General features: G+C 39.0%; 1 protein-coding gene across 4 annotated transcripts in view; it reads right to left on the minus strand.

Annotated features, from left to right (window-relative positions):
- Positions 1-15,519, minus strand: part of LOC132405639 (follistatin-related protein 5-like) — a 683,401-nt gene that overhangs the window by 434,474 nt on the left and 233,408 nt on the right. For 3 of the 4 annotated variants that reach the window (XM_059990615.1, XM_059990614.1, XM_059990613.1), the window contains one exon: positions 6,061-6,309. The exons of the other annotated variant lie outside the window; for it this stretch is intronic. In XM_059990615.1, coding sequence (XP_059846598.1) covers positions 6,061-6,309 — 249 coding nt within the window. The remainder of the gene's footprint in view (positions 1-6,060; positions 6,310-15,519) is intronic. 4 annotated transcript variants of the gene reach the window in all.

Genomic DNA, 15,519 nt, shown 5'->3' on the forward strand with positions numbered 1-15,519 from the left:
GAATACGCTAATATCACAGCATGAGTTGGAACATCAACTAATTACCTCCATGAAATTAACCCAGAGGACTGTGTTAGTCCAAAGCATTGATAATTGTTAAGATATTTCTGGCCAAATTTTTCAATTTGATTAAGCACTGGAGTGCAATTTACATTTCAATCGAGGCATTTGATTGGTCTTTGAAAGAACCAACCTCCTCCATCTCAAACCTCCCAAATCTCTCGGTAAAATAACAGATTAAAAAAAATCCAATCATAAATTCTTCACTGCTTTCCAGATGTCTTAATAATGTGTGAGCATTCTGGATCGGGTCATAACCAGCTTTCATATATATAAAAAAATGTTTTTCAGTCATTGAGCTCCACTAGCTGTGACAATCAGACTACTGAGCTTTCCAATTTTGTTATGGATCGTGATCCTTCCTCTGAGGCATTTTAATCTGATTATCGAAATTGCCACTACCTTCTTCACAACTCTGCTGCATGAAAATGATAAATCCCAACAAACAGCTGGCCTTTATTACTCAAAAATATCTATATGGGCCAATTGGATGCCTCCTAACTAGTCTTTCTAATTCAGAGAACAAAATATTCACAGTCCCTTTAGAACTACTACGTGTTTATTGTTTAAGCGAATCTCATAGAAATTGCATGCATAATAGACACAAGCCTTTACACATTAATAGGCATTATTAAAATGCATCTTATGATATTGCTTCAATTAGATAAATTGAATCTCAAACAAAAATATAAGACTGCTCTTTTATTATGATTTTAGATTATACAAATATCAAATACAATTTCAACTCAGAATTCTTCAGCTCAAAATTTTATTCGCACATGAAAAAAGTGTGCTAAAATGGCATTGTGTGGGGGACCTATCAGCTTATTCTGATACCATTCTAGGAAAAAGTTCACAGGCAGCTATCATACATGCGCGTGGCAGGGGTCACAATATTTTAAGGAATTGGAATATTAATCAGGTCAGTAAGGAGCCATATTCACACTACGCTGTGTGGTGTCATGCCTGGAACTTTCCAGGTGATGGGCAGCAAAGGACAAACTGATCACCTGTGCTCTTTTGGGCTTACATCTACATTTACCCCGAGTTGCCCCTGGAAAAGAGCATGTTGTATCCATGGTTATAATGTGGAATTTATGGGAATAATGTGCCCTTCAAGGGCTCAGGTATGTTATAGACAGCATTGCAGCATTTTAATTTGAAACTGTAAATATTGTGCTTTATCTAGACTTGAAAATTATATATATATAATTGTTTATAAAATAAAGAAAATGGCTAGAACTTAAAGATGCGGTGTTCACCTTTAATCACTGCTGCAAGTTAATGCATAGCTTGAGGCGAATTGGTTAGAAGATTGAGAAGACAGTCACTGGAGCCTAAAGCCCAGTTATTTAAGTGGTTGTTGTGGCTGAGGTAACCATTCAGATATTGCATCATAATGCACATAAACCTTACAAAAGCATAGATGTTTTCATTAAAATAACAAAGGAGAAAACTGTTCTACTGTTGCTGCTGAAATGATCCAAACAGCTTGGAATATCAATCACTCAGACCAAGACTGAAGTAAATTACAGAGAGTTCTGGACACACGTCAGTCCTTCATGAAAAATAAACACCCATCCATTGACACTGTCTACACTTCCCAATGCCTCAGAAAACCTGCCAACATAATCGAAGATCCCTCCCAACCTGGTCATTTTCTAATCTCCTGTTGGGCAGAAGATGCTAACGCTGTACACCACCAGGCTGGGCAGCAGCTTCTATCCTGCTGTTGCAGGACTCTTGAGCGGACCTTTTGTACGAAAGAGATGAACTCTTGATCTCACCATCTACCTCATTGTGGCCCTTATACCTTATTTTTGCATTGCACTCTGTAACTGTAACAATGCATTATGCATCAATGCATAATGTTTGGGTGGCATGCAAAACAGTTTCTCTCTGCATCTTGATGCATGTGACAATAATGACTCAATTATAAACCATAATTAATGCTATGTGCATGCATGAAGTGTGCTGAGATTTCAGATTGTTTAATTTTGTGTAAAGCCATTAAAAGATTTGATCCACAATGGACACCAGAGAACTAGAAATGGTCACTAAATCTATTCTGCATTATTGCTAGGAATAGCCTGCTAGCAAATCACTTAGACTAATCTCATGTGTACTAGCAGTAAAAATCCAAAGACTTCCTTGAACTCATAACACTGAAATGCAGCTTAGCACAGTTCTCCATTGCTTCGGAGGGGATTTGATTTGATCTTTCCTTGGGACGCAGCATGGACACAGAATGGCTCCCAAATATATTTCCACAAGAAAAGAATCAAGTCTTCAAGCTTTGTATACATCTTCTTCTGCCGCCTCACTTCACAGTATCTGATCTTATTACTTCTTTCATGAAAAGTATTTTCATTTATTTTTAACAATATATCATATTTACTTGTAAGCCAAAATCAGTATTATGCTTGAATATTGTTTGCTGATTTCTCACAAGTCATTTTGTATTTATTCTGGACAAGAATTGTGGCTCAGGACTTGTTAGAAAAACACTCAAGGTAGGTCTCGGGCAGTGGTAAGACTACCCACTTCATAGTTGAGACAAGACTTGGACCCGACCTGCATGTATTACAATGGCCATGTGATGATGATACCAGGGATGATCTGCAACTTTTCTGAATACTCTGATATACAGAAAACAAGCTGCAAGGTTGCTTATTGTTGGCCAGCCATAAATGTGGAACAAATATACAGTATAAGCGACATTTTGTTGTGCAAAAAAATAGTAAATGGTTCCATAGGACTTCATTTATCATGGTGGGTCCCCAAACCAAAGTGACTTTCTTTGCTTCCTGAACACAGGTCCATGACTGGCCACACAGGCTTTCCAGTACGGGTCAGACATCATTTATAGCTTCCCTGTGGGACAGATAACCTGGAGTGCCACACCGAGGAATTCTCTTTGCATTAATCTAAACAGCAGAATCCCCTGTTATTGAGCTGGTGTTGTATGTGATTTGCCACCCTTTTACATCAGCATGGGCTCTTTACCTGCTTCAGTACTCTTCAACAACATGATCTTGCTCTGCGCGTTTTTGAAATACTGAGCTAAACAATTTCATAAAGTTCTTGATGCCATGTTTGTTTGTTTTTTAAAGTCAAAGAGGTTGTGAAGTTAAAATGCTGAATCTTCAGCTCATATCCACAGATGAAGTTTCATAAACAGTCACCAAATCCTAAAAATACTGATGTCTTTTCATAAGGTTTCAATCATATCATGCATTATAATGTCTTCACAACATCTTTTTAAAAGGTCCTACTCCCATCTTTCTGAATTTGCAATATCATATTTGACATGAATAATTCACTTGGCTAGCTCCGGACAGGTTCTCGGGCTTTACTTTGGATCAGTTTGTCGCTATTGTTTTAGCTTCATATTGGAGAACATGAAAGAGCAGCCTGCAATAGTAGACCGCTGTGATAACAGAGTGGCACTTAAAGTAATGGCAGCTGCATCAAGAGCATAAATCCATTACTGTTACCTCTATTTATAACTATTGATAAACAAAAGCAACACCATCACAATTGACACAGTATTTATCCATCCAACCGACATTATCCAAGCAGAACATCATGATGAGGCACTAATAATTGCACCTTTCAGCATCAGTTGGAGGAGGTAACAAATTCAACATCACATCCAGTGGGACAAAGTCGAGCCATCCTTTAGCACTTTTGTTGATTGAATTGCTTCATTTACTGCTTAAGCACAACTCTCTAGCTTTAAGCAGTTTTGGGCCCCTTATCTAAGAAAGGACGAGCTGACATTGGAGAGGGTTCAGAGAAGCTTCATGAGAATGATTCTGGGAATGAAAGGGTTAATGAATGAGGAGCGATTGATGGCTCTGGGCCTTTACTTGCTGGAATTTAGAAGAATGAGTTATCTCATTGAAATCTATCAAATGTTGAAAAGCCTCAAGAGAGTGGATGTGGAGAGAATGTTTCCTATGGAGGGGGAGTCTTAGATCAGAGGGCACAGTCTCAGAACAAAAGGGCATCCATTTAGGACAGAGATAAGGAGGAATTTCTTAAGCCGGAGAGTGGTGAATCTGTGGAATTCATTGTCATTGGCAGTTGTGGAGGCCAAGTCATTGGGTATATTTAAGGCAGAAGTTGATAGATTAATGATTAGTTAGCACATGAAGGGATATGGGGAGAAGGGAGGAGATTGGAGCTGAGAGGGAAATGAATCAGCCATGATGTAAAAGTGGAGTAAACTCAATGGGTCAAATTATGCTCCTATATCTTATGGTCATACAGTCTTCCAGCTTGTGCAATATGTTGCATTTGGGCTGCTGAATAGTCAGCAATAACTCCTTTCGAAGAGAGCACAGTGCACAGTTTCTGTCAATTAACCTATTGCAAGTTACCCTAAATAATCCTGTTTAATTATAGTTTCTGCTTCCACTTAAGCTTTTTCTGTGTTCTCCTGGGCTTTTAAACATTTTTAATGAATTGAAGGCCTTTAATGGTTGGCCTATGATGAAAACTGGTGTTCTGTTAGGGTCAGTGTTGGGTCCGCTTCATGGCCAACTTTGTGGATGGTACAAAGGTCAGTGGAAGGTAGTTCTGTGGAAGCAGGGAGTCTGCAGAAGAACTTGGACAGATTGGGAGAATGGGCAAAGTAGCAGGAAATGGAATACAGTGTAGGGAGAAAATACAGAATTTGGGATGCAGAGTGACTTTGAAGCCTAGTGCAAGATTTCCTAAAGGTTAACTTACAGATTGAGTCAGTTGTAAGGCAGGCAAGTGCAATGTGAGCATTCATTTCAAGAAGACTAAAATATAAAAGTAAGGGTGTAATGCTGAGGCTTTATAAGTTGTTGGTCAGACTGCATATAGACTCCAGATTGCATATTGGGTTCCATACTCAAGAATGTGCTGGCTATTGAGAGGGTTCAGAGGAGGTTAATGAGAATGGTCTTAGAATGAAAGGGTTAACATATGAGAAAGGTTTGATTACTTTGGGCCTGTACTCACTGGAGATCTGAATAATGGGTGGACGGGTGCTCATTTAAATCTACTGAATATTGAAAGCTTAGATAGAAACATTCTCTCCACATCCACTCTATTAGTATGAAAGTCTAGGACCAGAGGGCAGAGCCTCAGAATAGAAGGATATTCCTTTAGAACAGAGATAAGGAGGAATTTCTCTTGTTACAGGATGGTGACTCTCTGGAGCCACAGATGGCTGTGGAGGTCAAGTCATTAGGTATTTTTGATTAAAATATGATAGGATATGTGCTACAAAATTTGACTGAAAGTTATGCATCCATATACGATTGACAATCCCCGTGATGTACTTTAAAATATTGGTTTTTAGGTATTTTAGGTATTTGTTAAGTGGGGTTTGGTAGCTTCTTGATTAGCGAGGCTGCCAAAAGTTATGAGCAGAAGGCACGAGAATGTGGTTGAGAGGAAAAATAAGCCATGTTCAAATGATGGAGCATACTCGACGGACTTCATGATCTAATTATGTCCCTATATCCTATGGGTCAAAGGCTGAAATAGCATTAACAGAATAGCAAGAATAATTATTCAAACCAATATTTTAAAGTACATCACGGGGATTGTCAATCGTATATGGATGCATAACTTTCAGTCAAATTTTGTAGCACATATTCTATCATATTTTTATCAAAATAGCACAAACTTACAAGTTCTGTAGCAGCCTCTGTTTTTCCAAACTCAACTGCTTTAAACATAGTTTTGCAATTCCTGAAAAGTCCTTGATGCATCTATTAAATTGTTTTATAATAAGAAAATCAATGGTACAATTGAGAAACTATTGTTACATATATGCTATAGGACTACTTTAAATTGCATATGGCTTCAAGGTTCCTGTTCTGATTCCTGAGGAAAATGCCATCTGATTTCAATGCAGCGTGAAGTAAGAAAACAATGGGAAACCAAATCTTAAGTAGTAACAACTGCCTAACTTCACAAAAACGAACCTCTCATAATTGATGTTAAACGGTGCCTTACCTTGGAAAAAACACTCTTTATTGTCTACAATGTGGATTCTCTTTTGCTGTTGACAGGCGGCACGATGCAGTTCACAGTGATTCTCATAAAACTCCCCATCGGAGCCACAAATGGGTAAATAATTTGGCTTGCACTCTTGTATACATACACATTCAGGCAGCTCAGTCTGTTTACTGATGATGCACTGCTGTCCACGGCCACAGTACTTCTTTTGACAAGCTCTGTGCAGACCATCCTGACCAGAGTGCACTGCAGAAACAAAAAATTAATTTAAATTGTGTATTAGAGTGGGTCAAATGTCATTGAATCATGGTATTTGTCAGAGACTTAATATTTGTTCATAGCAATTATATTTATTCTCCTTGGAGTTAGAAGGTCAAGAGGGGACATGACCGAGATATACAATATTATGAGGTTATGGACTGCAGGAAAATTGTTCCCATGTTGGAGTTAGATAAAACTTGTGTATATTGATTTGAAGCCCTCCATTGGTCAAGGTCGACTATGGATGTTGAGTCCTAGCTGCCTACATGATAGGCAAGCCGGGGCAGGGCGATATGGACAGCAAGCTGCTGCCCACAGCCATGATCTCAGAATGGCGGTGCAGACTCGAGGGGCCGAATGGTCTACTTCTGCACCTATTGTCTATTGTCTATCACACAACAGGCTCCCTCTCTCCATGCAGCTGATGAAACCAAAGGAATGGCAGAGAACGATACATTTCGACACCAACAGCATCGCAGGAGTTGCCAGTCAGTGCTGACCTCAAGGTACGACTGTCTTGGGGATTCCAGTTCTGGATTTTTCCCTCAGGGTTTACTCCCAAAGCCTTCCACATGCATGGGTATAGCCGCAAGGCATTGGAGGATTGAGATCAGAGTTTTCCTTCTCTTAGATGAGCTGCCAACCACAACTGACAAGCCCATCTGCTCGAAGTGACTAGTTTTAAGGTGCCAATAACACGCCATTGCTTCACCTCCTGTCAGTACAAACTGTTCAGCCGGGCTTAGTAGCTCAGCCACACAGGAAGGCTAAGAGCTGGACTTGGTTGTCAGAGGCCATTTGAGACCCAGGCCACTGGGAATATTGAATAGGTAATGGAAATGGGAGCTTATCTGCACGACCTCCCCTAGCTGTGTCAACCTTAAGAAACTGAGGGACCTTCTTCACACACAGAGTGGTAAGTACCTAGAATGGCTGAAAGAGTGAATGAAGCTGGGTCGCAGAGAGCACTTCTCAAACATCTTGATGAGCACTCGGGTCACGCAGGCAAAGAAGGTTACGAACCAAGTGCCGGGAAACAGGGTTAATACAGAAAGCTGTCTCTGCCCAGCATGGGTGAGCAGGGCCAGGTTTTCCTATTTCCATGCTGTACAGTTCTATGGCTTTAAAATATTAGTGTCAAAAGACATAGATAATGAAGAATAAAACTTTAACTGTTTCACAAGTCATGCCTGGATTAAATACCATTTATCTCGGATTAAGAAGTAGCATGTACAATGGCAAATTATACAAGAGATGGGATGTTATGTTGAAGTTGTATAAGACATTGGTGAGGTATAATATGAAGTGTTACGTGCAGTTTTGGTCACCTACCTAGAGGAAAGATGTAAATAAGGTTGAAGGAGTACAGAGAAAATTACAAGGATGTTGCCGGGTCTGGAACACCTGAGTTATGAGGAAAGATTAAATAGGTTAGGACCTTACTCCTTGGAATGTAGAAGATTCGGGGATGTTTAGATAGAAGTATGAAAAATTACGAGGGGTACAGTTAGGGTAAATGCAAGCAAGCTTTTTCCACTGAGGTTGTGTGGGACTACAACTTGAGATCATGGGTTAAGGGTGGAAATGTGAAAAGTTTAAGGGGAACGTGTGAGAAAACTTCTTCACTCAGAAGGCCGTGAGTATAGAATGAGCTGCCTCCACAAGTGGCGTAAGTGAGCGCGTTTTTGACATTTAAGAGAAGTTTGGATAAGTACAAGGAAGGTAAGGGTATGAAGTGATGTAGACTGATGGGAGCAGGCTGTTCAAATGATTCAGCACAGACTAGATGGGCCAAAGGGCCTCTTTCTGTGTTGCATTTTTCTATGACTCCTTCAGTACTGCACTGAAAGAATCAGAAAACACAAAGTGCACTGCGGTCAAATCAACACGTGCAAAAGCTGGATGAACTCAGCAGGTCGGGCAGCATCAGTTGAAATGAGCAGTCAACGTTTCGGGTCGAGACCCTTCGTCCTGATTAAAAATAGTGCAAACACAGAAATAATATATATGTTGAAAAAGTGAGGTAGTGTTCATGGGTTCAATGTCCATTTAGGAATCAAATAGCAGAGGGGAAGAAGTTGCTCCTAAGTTGCTGAGTGAGTGCCTTCAAGCTTCTGTACCTCCTACCTGATGGTGACAATGAGAAAAGGGCATGTCCCAGATCTAATTGCAGAGGGAGGTACCGAGGCCCCGGTTGTGTAACTTATCAATCAGCCTGATTTCTGTTTTCAAGTCTTATGCTCCTGTGTCGGATGCACTGTGAAGTAGAGCTTGGATCATTATACTCAACACATTATAGTCAGTAAGAGTTTTTTTTATGCTTGACTATAAATGCTATTATCAATTATAAAATATTGAACATAAAGACTCAAGCACTGCTTGACTGACTTGAAAACACATCTCAGTTGGGGCTTCAAGGCTGCGATACTATCAAAAGATGCTTTCTTTTGGATGAAATGCTAAATCAAATCCTCATTCTGCCAGTCAATGAATTCTAAAAATTATTTGGCTTTATTATGTGAAGACTACTCCCCAGTTATCTGACCAATATTAATTCCACAAACAGCAATCTTTGAATGTCTGTAGGACTGGGGACTACCTTTGTTCTCAAGCCTCCGGTAATTTATTGGGTAATACAGTTGACCAAATTATCTTGCCTTCAATCCCCAACTGAAATACTTTGTCAGAGCATAAACAATAATGGAAATTCCAGGAACTTCATTATGCAAGGTAGCAACTGATGATGCATTTTTGGGAGAACAGACTATTGACCTGATGGCTTGGAAATTCTTCTGCATGATGCTGAACAAAAGCACAAGTGTTCATTTAAAAATTGGCTTAATCCAGAATAGCAAACACAAGAAAATCTGCAGATGCTGGAAATTCAAAGCAACAGACACAAAATGCTTGAGGAACTCGACAAGCATCATCTATGAAGTAAGCGTAAACAGACTTATTTAACTTTCACTTCTGGAACTAATAGTACTAATTCAAAAACTTGAAATCTGACTTTCTGGCAGGATTTTCAGTTGCGTTAGTACCTTTCCTCCTCCTTTATAAAGCTCATCAAAAAGACATTATTATTGGTGCAACGCCCAAAATTTCTCTGAAGAGTGACAGTTCTTATTTGCTCACAGAACAACCGTCTTTTACTAGTCCCTTGGAACATTCATCTTCTTTCCTTTTAATAAAGCAGTAACACTCCCATGTAACTGGAATAATGTTGCTTCCATTGTGACACATCTCTTTAACAGCTAGTCACTTAGCTTGCAGCTGCTAGGTGAAGTGTTGGCTGCTGTGAGAATTTGGAAGAGATTAATATAGTAGCACACTCTGAAAGAAGCACTGAAAATATTGTTCACTAAGCATTGCAAATGAAAACAATGGCAATTATGGGACTTCTAAAAAAAGCATTAAATAATAACCAACACGGTTTTAACAGCACTAAAATTTAGCAAAACAACTTCTAGGCTATGTGTTTGATTGCAGGCTCATGATTTAAAAATGTTTTAATTTGGATCACCAATGGACAAAGGAAATATTCATTTTTGTTATCTAACCCTAAACCTGCACTTCCTGAGTATATAGACCAATCTAACCCAACAAGAGACAAAACACTGAAGATTCTAACAATCTAATTTTAAAGAATAATCACTGTAAGTATACAGCAGCCAGTTAGAAAACCATAGTGGAGATTGCAGAATGGAAAATACTTAAAAGCTTTGTTATATACCAACCAATACTCAACCATGTAATGGTTAGTTGATTTTCTTATAAAGTCAGGAGAGAAGGGAAGGTGACAAAAGTGCACAGCCAATAAACTGAATGTAAAATTCTGAACAACAAAAGGAAGTTTGTGCTGAGGGTCATTTGGTGACAGGTATATCTTACATTATACCGGTAATGTCCTATTTGTAATATTTACAAGACGAGGCACCTTCCATGAATCGGGTGAACAGACAACTACCAAAGATAATAGCAGAATGAAAAGTTCTCAGGTTAGAACTCCAGAACTACAAACTCAATCTATTTTTATTACAGAACAAAACATTGAACATAAATAAATATTACTCAAAATATAAACAAGATTTGAGGGGAAAAATATTGAAAATTGTAATCTTAAAATTAACAAATCCGAAATTGGCTAATTAACAGAATTTCATAAGCGCATAAGACATAGGAGCAGAATTAGGTCATCTGGCCCATCGAGTCTGTTCCACCATTCCATTAAGGTTGGAATCTATCCCTCTCAACTCTATTCTTCTGCCTTCACCCTGCAACCTTTGATGCTTATGCTAGTTAAGAACCTATTAACCTCTGCTGTAAATATACTCAATCATTTGGCTTCCACAGCTGTTATTGGCAATGATTTCCACAGATTCACTACCCTCTGAGTGCCAGGGTAGTGCAGCAGTTAGCACAGTGCTATTACAGCTTGGGTTGCTTCAGAAATCGGAACTCAATTCCAGCACTACCTGTGAGGGGTCCGTACATCCTCCCTGTGGAACATGTGGGCTTGCTCCAGGGTGTTCCAGTTCCAGTTCCTTTTCACGGTCCAATGGCACAGTTGCTAGGTTAATTGGTCATTGTAAATTGTCCCATGATTAGGTTTGAGTTAATTGAGTTTGCTGGGGATTTATAGGGCGGTGTGCCTTGAAGGGTTGGAAAGGCCTACTCCAAGCTGTGTTGCTAAATAAATAAAGCTAAATTACTACCATTCCCCTTTTACCCTCTTTCACCCGCATCTTCTGCAATTTTTGTAAAATTGGCCCATTACTATTATCCTTTTGCTTGCCATCCAATTAAAGGCCTTTCCTTTTTTATTCTTTTCTCACTCTCTTCTTTCCAGCATCTTAAAACACTTTTCCCATTTATAATGAAGATCATCAACATGAATTGCTATTTAATTTTTCTCTTCAAAGATGCTCCCTGATCTGTTAAGTATTTCCAACATTCATTAATTTTTATTGGGCTAGCTCTGATAGTTCATAATATTTATTACTCTGACAGTTCTCCCTATCTAGCCTTTTGCAGGCTCTTAGCTATTAGCCGCAGAGCTGCATCAAAAATCACAACAAAATTTAATTTGCAGTACCTTTGAATAGGGTAGTGAAAGAGAGTCAGAGGTACTTTCCAAATTAAAATCCAAGTAACAACTCATGATACCCACTTATGCCCAGGCATTTAAGAGTAAAATTGACTCCCTAATTTTGATAATGAACTACATGGCCAGTGTAGCAGCAGGAAGCTTAAATGGTACATGTCCTAAAAGGAATAATGGTTGAAATTTCATTCACTTTAATAATTGGTATCCAGGTCTGCTAAGGGCCTGAGCTAGTTACAATCCCAGGGATCATATTTTTGCTGTGCTCTCATTCTTAAGGTTATTAACAATATCTGCATCTGACAAACTGTCAGCCAGAAATGTCAGCCTGATATGGTCTAAAGACAAGAGAACTCCTCAGAGTAAAAGAATTTCCTTACAGAACACAGAACTGAATGCAAGATCATCAGTTGTCAGTGCATTATTTAATGAACATTGAATTTAGATGTAATGGATTAATTAAACCGGCCCCACATCAACATTTCCTTTTTTTATTAAAACTGAATTATTTCCTGAATCCACAAGGATTGGGAAATGCATTAATGGAAAGTGTAATCAACTGAGACTGTGTATTAATGGATTTTACTATTTATAAATTTCATAACCACAAAGTGAGAAAGGTAGGGTTTCATTTAGAAGAAAAATATGTTTAATCACTTCTTTTAATTAAAGCAATTGAAGTAAAATAAAATAAATCGGAATGAAATTTTGAATCAGAATTTGCATAGTACCAGGAAATGGGTGTATAATACCCAATGAAAGATTTTATTTTCTTTTAACTCATAAAATAATCAAAATAAGGGACGTGGAATGAAACTCTCACTTACATGCTGACGTATATAATGCACAGTGACAGAGGTCAAGACACTTATCGACCACTTGCTGTGGGAGGAAACGGTGAATCTCTATGAAATGCAAAGGAGTCTGCATGCACTTACACCTGACAATAAAGAGCAATGCTGATAACTGTAGAGAAAAGGATTGAAAATCTATTTGTTCAATTAGACTTAGCTAAGAAACTAATGATGATGATGATGGCATTTTTGGTCTTTTACATACTTATTTGGAGAAAATCTTTGAGTATGAGATGCATGTCAAACAGCAGGTCAAATAAGAGTTTGAGAGGAGCAATGATGTGCAGCTAAGCTCACAAATGGAAACTGGAATCTTCTTTATAGGATTGAGAAAATTGGGGTGCAAGGAAGAACTTCAGGGGAACTTGGAAGTTTCAAGTATGATGACAAGAAGCCAAAGCAGCTGATTCTCTTTTATGGCTGAATAGACAAGAAAGAACCTGATGAGATAGATGCACCCAGATCTACAACGACAAAAAAATGGTATGACAAAGTTGCACATGGTTCGAGAAGGTTCAGATTCACTTATTTATCACTTGTACAGTACATCAAAACACAAATGATACAATTCACAGTGTTAACAACCAACGCAACCCAAGGATGTTGTGTTGCCCTTAAGGCATTCGTTTAGTTTATTATATTTTCGCTTTAGTAATTCATTTGTAATTGTTTTCTAGCTAAAGTTAAGGTTGTTTAAAGTAAATTCATTGTCTGTGATATATCACGGCATGCGATGACGTCACACCCGGTGTTGCTGCGTCATGTGGGAAAATACCGGTTTGGAGAAACGGGAAGGAGGGGGCTTGTGTGTGCAGGTTCAGCACGAGAAAAGTTTTCTGTTTACGCACTAGAAGCATCATAGAAGCAACGCCATAAGTTCTTAAGAGAAGCGAAATGTTGAAGTAAAAATGTTAACGCTGATTCTGTTAAAAGTAATGATGGTTGATAATGTTTACGTTCTTTGTTATTTAAAGAGTTGCGCATAGTTTGTGTTGAAGTATTTAAAGCAGTTGATGGCATAGGTAGATTCTGACTGTATGTTGTACTTTAATGTAATATAGTTTATTGTAGTTTTATTTTTCCAAGTATTTACGATGTAAATGTGATGCCAAGAAGGAAACAAATACTGTATATATTTGGTATTGTTTTATCAACAGTTTTCACCATACGTTAAGGTGGCAGAGTGAACAGTAAATGGTTAATCTTACTGGGATTGCGCCTCATTGACCGGTTTATTGTTAGTGTTTAGTTCAGAGTTTTTACACTTGTGCGAGAACACTGCAGATGCGCTGGGGGCAGTCCGCAAGTGTTGCCACACATTCCAGCACCAGCCCAGCATGCCCACGATGTTCAGCAGAACAACATAAGCAGTAACAAAAGTAACAAAACATCAAGGAGCATCTATTAAAATTTGTTTTATGTTATACCTGGAAAGGCATATTTTTCCTTCTACGGCAAAAGTAATCACAGGGATTGAAAAGTTGAGTTCTTGGAAATTTGGGAAAAGAAAGGCAAGCATTCATAGGCTCTGGAAGAAGGGAAGTTAGAATGTGAATGGTAGTTTCCAAGAACAAAGAGGCTGATGTTTTGTTTGAGGTAGGGTGATGTCGTGGCAATGGGAGATTTCAAACAGAGGGGTTTATTTTTGATAAAATCTGCAGATGCTGGAAATCTAAGCAACACACAAAAAATGCTGGAAGAACTCAGCAGGCCAGGCAGCATCTATGGAAAAGAGTGCAGTCGACGAATCAAGCCAAGGCCCTTCCGCAGGACTCGAAAAGTCAACTGTACTCTTTTCCACAGATACTGCCTGGACTGCTTAGTTCCTCCAGTATTTTGTGTGTGTTTTGTGGATTTCCGGCATCTGCAGATCTTCTCTTGTTTGTGATTGGATTACTGCACTGTGAAGTCTCTTCCAGTGATGCCTGCCCTGAAGAAGTTTAAATCTTGCAAACCTGCTGAAGAGTCTCGTCCAGAAACTTCAACTGTACTCTTTTCTATAGATGCTGCTAGGCCAGCTGAGTTCCTCCAGCATTTTGTATGTGTTCCTTGGGTTTACATCTGAGTTGAGCAAACTATTACAAATATCAGCTAATACTGTATACATCCCAAATTAGTACACAAAGCAGTAAGCATTTGGTAGGGAACAGGGTATAAGGAGGAGATTGCAGATGTCCTGACAGTCAACTTTGTATCCTCTTTAGCCATGGGTGAGGTCCCAGTGGACTGGTGAATAGCTGAAACTGTTCCTCTTTTTAAGGAAGGCAATAGGAACAAACCCGGCCATTATATGTTGGTAAGCCATATATCAATGTTTGGGAAGCTATTGGAGAATATTCTTGGAGATGGAATCCATTCCTATCTGTAAAACCATAAACTTATTTGGGGTAATTCATACAGCTTTCTGCAGGGGAGGTTACTTCTTTTAAACTTGATTAAGCTCTTTCACTGAGGAGGTGAAGAAGATGATTGATGAGGGTAGGGCAGTAAATATTACATTCATGGACTTCAGTAAAACTTTCACAGGATCCCTCACAGTAGACTTATCCAGAACATAAGAACATAAGAAATAAGAACAGGAGTAGGCCGCCTGGCCCATTGAACCTGCCCCGCCATTCAATAATGGCTGATCTGTCCGTAAACTCAGCTCCATCTACCTGTCTTTTCCCCATAACCCTTAAGTCCCTTACTAGGAAAAAACCTATCTAACTGTATCTTAAATATATTTAGTGAAGAAGTCTCAACTGCTTCCCAGGGCAGAGAATTCCACAGATTCACCACTCTCTGGGAAAAAACAGTTTCTCCTCATCTCCGTCCTAAATCTTCTCCCCTTAATCTCGAGGCAATACCCCCTAGTTCTAGTCTCACCTACCAAAGGAAACAACTTCCTTACTTCTACCTTATCTATCCCTTTCAAAATTTTGTATGTTTCTATAAGATATAAACCCATGAGCAGGTGGGTTTAGAAATAGTAAGAAAGTGCAGATTAACACGTGGCTGAAGACATGGTGCAGGAGGGAGGGCTTCAGATTTGTAAATAATTGGGCAGTTTTCCAAGGAAGGTCAGACCTGTTCCATCCGGACAGTTTACATCTGAACTGGAGGGGGATAAATATTCTTGCAGGTAGGTTTGCTAGAGAGGCTCCAGTGGATTTAAAATAGATACAAAGGGGTTGGGCAACCAGAGTGTAGGACCAGATGCATGGGAGAAGGAAGAAAAAGAAGACAGTAAAGTTC

Source organism: Hypanus sabinus, chromosome 15 (assembly GCF_030144855.1).
Source record: "Hypanus sabinus isolate sHypSab1 chromosome 15, sHypSab1.hap1, whole genome shotgun sequence".
Taxonomy (NCBI): domain Eukaryota; kingdom Metazoa; phylum Chordata; class Chondrichthyes; order Myliobatiformes; family Dasyatidae; genus Hypanus; species Hypanus sabinus.